The sequence below is a fragment of the Phragmites australis genome, chromosome 20 (assembly GCF_958298935.1).
Source record: "Phragmites australis chromosome 20, lpPhrAust1.1, whole genome shotgun sequence".
In the NCBI taxonomy this organism is placed as follows: Eukaryota; Viridiplantae; Streptophyta; class Magnoliopsida; order Poales; family Poaceae; genus Phragmites; species Phragmites australis.
This window is the reverse complement of record NC_084940.1, coordinates 6,994,704-7,000,229: the sequence shown is the minus strand read 5'-3', so window position 1 is coordinate 7,000,229 and position 5,526 is coordinate 6,994,704. Positions and strand designations below refer to the sequence as shown.

The 5,526-nt window shown below is 47.9% G+C and overlaps 1 protein-coding gene across 1 annotated transcript; it reads left to right on the top strand.

The window, feature by feature from the left end:
- The first annotated feature begins 722 nt into the window (after positions 1 to 722).
- Positions 723 to 4,370, top strand: LOC133901618 (probable GTP diphosphokinase RSH3, chloroplastic). The gene is made up of 6 exons (XM_062343039.1): positions 723 to 1,777; positions 1,879 to 2,064; positions 2,606 to 3,066; positions 3,159 to 3,317; positions 3,388 to 3,739; positions 3,829 to 4,370. The coding sequence occupies exons 1-6, from the start codon at positions 1,088 to 1,090 to the stop codon at positions 4,120 to 4,122; spliced, it is 2,142 nt and encodes a 713-aa protein (XP_062199023.1). The 5' UTR covers positions 723 to 1,087; the 3' UTR covers positions 4,123 to 4,370.
- Positions 4,371 to 5,526: the final 1,156 nt, after the last annotated feature.

The following is a 5,526-nucleotide window of genomic DNA, read 5'->3' as shown; positions in this document are numbered from 1 at the left end:
CTACAAGTAAAAAATAACTGATGTTGTACTAAATTTACTCATATGCTTATGTTATTGAGTTTTGTTATCAAGCTTATGTTACTGATCGAACCTTATGTTTTGTTCTTAATTTCGAAGTTTTGGAAGACTCAGCAAAACAACAAGGAAAAGCGAGTTTAAACAGCTAGAATTCTAAGAACACATTAGATCACTTCCAGTGCACTGTATCATACCTATTAATTAGGTGCCACCTAGGATTCTTTTTTGGTTGACATGGCATGAAATTAAAGATGACTAAGAAAAATTGCATTATCCTGAAGATACAGCTTAGACTCAATATCCAACGTCTTGGATGTTGCACGATTATGAGGGGTGGAGGGATGTCTATTTAATGACACGCATTTGCATTGGAGTAGTAGTCTCTTCAAAAGAATTTATTACTACCAATCTCACCTGGCAGTTTTTCATATACCCTGTATGAACAGGGTAGAGTGCATTGTCAGTAGGGTTTACAAATTTGTTCGGCCATCAAAATATGTTGCTCGGTGATTTTTTTTAAATTTACAAGTATCGGTATAAATTCGGTAGAATTGGATAATTTTTGTCAATTTTTCAAATTATTTTGAATTTAAAATTTAAATCGGACCAAAATGCGGTCGTGCGAGAAGATTCTCTCTCGGAGGGTAGTTCCGACATTTCGAAGCCAGCCGCCTTCCTATAATTAACGATGAGGGTCCCAGATTCTCTCTTCACGCACACGCAGTAGTTGAAGCAAAGCAACCCAAATTAATACACGAGGAGAAGAGATTTCCCCATCTCTTGCTTCTCTCTCGTCCTACTAGAATTCTGCCTCAAATTCGCCGACTTAACCCCTCCAAGATCAACTTTTGGAGTCGAATTCGTGCTCTCCAGGCCTCGAATTCCCCCAATTTCAGCCGTTTTACTCCGAGTTAGTGTAGTCTTTTGTTCGATTGTTTTGTTGTAGGACGTAGGAACACCAAATTCGTCGACTTCATCTCACCAAAATCAAATCTTGGCATCGGACTCTGTGCTCTACCACGCCTTCGATCCTTCGAGTTCGTCAGTGGCATCCCGGATTCCGGCGAGCATGTCATTGTCGGCGATTTCACTGTACACCAGTCCGCCGGGCGCGGTGTACTCTTCTGAGTTCGACCCAAGCTCCCGTGGTTCGTCGCCGTGCACCACCGCTGCGCCCCCGCCGCCGGCTGCCTCCCACCGCCTGCCTGCCGGCGGCGGTGGCCTCTCTTGCCTCTTTTCCTCGCCGGCCGCGGCGGCTGCGCCGCCCCGCGCCCCGGGTCACGACGATCTGGGCGCGCTGTGGCACGACAGATCCGACGACATGAGCGTCACCGGCGGCGGCGGCTGCTACTCCTATTCCCATTCCCACTCGACGTCGCCGCTCAAGTGGCGCGACTTGCACTACCACCACCACCACCACAGCCCCGTGTCGGTGTTCCAAGGACCGTCCTCCTCTCCGGCGTCCCGGAGCCCGCCGGCTTCTTGGCTCGCCGGCCGCGAGCGCGAGCGCCTTTTCGCTGGCTTCGTGCGCAACGCGCTCGGCTCCTGTGTCGACTACGCGCCGCCCACCAGCCCTCGGCCTGAGGTCAGAGCCGGCGAGCTCGCGTTCGAGCTCGACGAGAACCTCGCGGAGGCCAGCCCCGCCTGCGAGCCCTACGCCCGAGAGCTGCTCGCCAGTGCCCAGGATCGCCACCGCATCTTCCATGAGGAGCTCGTCGTGAAGGCCTTCTTGGAAGCCGAGAAGGCTCACCGGGGCCAGGTCAAACCCCATGCGCCAATCTCTAGTTAATAGTTCTTGGTTTTTGAGTTAGTTGTGCATTATTTACTAAATCTATTTTTCTGCTTTTGTTCTGTGATTAGACCCGGGCGAGCGGTGATCCATACCTGCAACATTGTGTCGAGACAGCCGTGTTGCTGGCCAAGATTGGAGCGAACTCGACGGTTGTCTCGGCTGGGCTTCTGCACGACACCATTGATGATTCTTTCGTGGACTATGATCATATCTTCCACATGTTTGGAGCTGGGGTGGCCGATCTCGTGGAAGGGGTACGTGTTCCTGTTTCCTTGGCTTTTGACCATTGCATCAGAGGTACACTTAATACTGAAGCTGGGTGAATATTGATATTTTTTATGTATTATCAAGTCGTTGGCCGGATCAATTGCAATTATTTGACCTCAATTATGATTGTCTACTCCCTATATTTTTTTTAAGTCAATGATCATGTGCCATATGCTCATATTCATTTAACTTGTATTATCTTATAAACATCTAATGAAAAATGATCATTGGATCAAGCCCAATGTGTGACTTTTGTGATATGAGGTAAGTTGTTTAATTGACTATTATAGTGCACTGTTTAGTCTCTTTCTTAGTAATAGTTTTTTTTTTCTTCCACAATCACAACTTGCTATATTTCTTGTGAATATTGTGCTCAGATGCATTCTTTTGTTAGACATGTCTATCTGCGAAGTTCATTTTTTTGTGACGCCAAAGATTATAGGTTTAAATTTGCTATTCCATCCTGTTGCTAGCTCCGTTGTAATCTGCTATCCCGCAAAGCTGATGGTTTCTATCTGATCTGTTCAGGTTTCCAAGTTGAGCCACCTGAGCAAACTTGCTCGTGATAACAACACAGCAAGTAGGACTGTTGAAGCGGATCGCTTGCATACAATGCTTCTTGCAATGGCTGATGCTCGAGCTGTTCTAATAAAGCTTGCAGATCGCTTGCATAACATGAAGACCTTAGAAGCTTTGCCTTTGGAAAAACAACAAAGATTTGCAAAAGAGACCAAGGAGATCTTTGTGCCTTTGGCTAATCGACTAGGGATTGCTAGCTGGAAAGACCAGCTGGAAAATCTTTGTTTCAAGTATTTGAATCCAGAAGAGCACAAGGAATTGTCATCCAAACTTGCAGAGTCCTTTGATGAAGCACTAATTACATATGCTGTGGATAAACTAAATATAGGTCTGAGGGATGCCGGTGTCTCCTATCACAATCTTTCTGGGAGGCACAAGAGCCTGTACAGTATTCATTCCAAGATGCTAAAGTATGTCAAAAGCATTTTTTTGCATATAATTTAATTGATAGTGCAACATTGTTTTATGCATCTTTGCTAACTGAATTTGGTAATATCATCAGGAAGAACTTGACAGTGGAGGAGATCCATGATATCCATGGTCTGCGCCTCGTGGTTGAGAAGGAAGAAGATTGTTATCGAGCGCTTGCTGTTGTTCACAAATTATGGCCTCAGGTTACTGGAAAATTCAAGGACTACATATCACGGCCAAAACTAAATGGGTACGCTAAGATGGAATCCGATGCCTTCATTCATTATTTGCAAGGCCTTGCACTGATTTGCTTGCTGTAGGTATCGATCGTTACACACTGTTGTCACGAGTGAGGACATCCACCCATTCGAAGTCCAAATCCGCACAAAGGAGATGCATCTGCAGGCTGAGTATGGATTCGCTGCACACTGGAGGTACAAGGAAGGTACCTGCAGACACTCCTTTGTGCTCCAAATGGTGGAATGGGCAAGATGGGTGCTCACGTGGCAATGTGAAGCAATGAACAAAGAAAGGACAGCTTCTTTAGGCAATGGTGAAACCATGAGGCCACCTTGCCCATTTCCCTTGCATTCAGAGGACTGCCCATACTCATATACCCGCCAATGCAACCACGATGGCCCCATATTTGTCATCCTCCTTGAGCATGACAAGGTTAGCCCAGTCGCTGGTTAAATTCATACCTGGCTCATTGCAAACAGTATATGTTTGACTCAGTTATCTGATGACGCCTGCGATTTCAGATGTCTGTCCAAGAATTCCCGGCAAACTCGACCGTAATGGATCTCATGGACCGAGTCAGTGCCAATAGTTCGAGATGGAGCCCCTACAGCATCCCCATGAAGGAAGATCTGCGACCTAGGGTTAATCACGAACCCATAAGTGATCCGAACCGGAAGCTCAGCATGGGGGACGTCGTGGAGCTCACCCCGGCCCTGCCTCACAAGTCCCTCAGCGGGTACCGGGAAGAGATCCAGCGCATGTACGACCGTGGCGGCTTCGCCCTCGCAACCCGGGGTGGCGGCTCAAGGTGCTGACAGTAGCACGACAATGTTGACCTGTTCTATCACCATTGTACAATTCCCTCCTAGCCATTTTCATTCAATTTGTTGTACATATATACTAGATGTTGCAGCCGGGTGGGTTCTGAAATTTGCGGTGGCCTGGGGTGAGTCTGCACCCTGTTCTGACCCCAGTGGCTGCAATGTGTGGAAGTAAAACGCTGTTCAAGTTTGTTTCAGCTTCTCCCGAGATTTGTGGAGGGAAGATTGTAGCTGAATCTGCACTGTCCTGTCCTTGTTTGATCGTGTGATGTGATGCAATGCCAAACGGGCAGCTCCTATGAGAAAAGCCGTGACATCAGACTGGGCCAAGTGGCGTCTCCATGGCGCCCAGGGCTCCAGGCACGCGCTGTGTGGGCCAGAATCTGGCGGTGTCTGCTTCCGATGAGGTGAAAGTTTCAGTAGAATCTTCTGGCCTTCTTGGGGGAGGACGGAGGAAGGTAGGATGCTGGAAGGCGTCCTCCTCCAGTGTGATTGGGATCTCTCGTGTGGCGGTCCAGGCCTGAATCTTTCGGCCGTGGGAGCCACCGCTGTACTCGTGGTTCCGTAGGCAGCGGCAGCGACGTCCTGCTTTGAACGGGTGACGAACCGACGGTTCGTCCGGTGCTCTTGCTCACGGCTCTGCCCAATCCTCCCGGCAAGGTGGACTTGCGACATGTCAGTTCTAGAAAGTGGACTGACAGTTACGCTCGTTTGGTGTTGTCAGTACAAAGAGCATGTACCGTGGTATTTAGATATGCGCTTATAGAAAAAACTAGATTTTTTTAATTGTATTAGAACATGTGTTTAGACGGAGAGCAATATATTTATATAAACACCGTTATTTATACTAATAGTAGCAAGATAATTAATCATATTTAAACATCTACAATTTTTGTTCTCGTAAGAAATAATAATTTTTATATAGTGTTTAACACTTCTTTTTAACATCCGCACATAAGCACTGAGCATTGTTCATGCCATAATCATTCTCAGTTCTCACTAACTGCATAGCAAGCACTCAATTACATGAATCGGTTTTACTGATTCTACAGAAGTTCCATGCACTGAATTCCGAACATGCACCTAACCTGTTCCGAAAGTATCCCCAGGCGTACGAAGATGAGTAAGTATTAGTCAGCAGTCACCAGGTCACCCCCTTGCCGGCTCCAGTTGAGGCTACCTTCTACGCTCGCCAACGCCTCCTCCACGTGGAGACGGACGGGGTGGTGCAGCGAGCGAGCACGGCGCGATCGCGGCCGCGTTCGTTCGCCCCGCGAGCTGCGATGCGAGGTGGACCGATAAAGATTTGCGGGCCTGTCGCGTCCCGACCGAGTGCGGGTGCATGCATTTGCCTCGTGTTGCAGCCACACGGCAGTCGGCGGTCCTTTTTTTTTACGA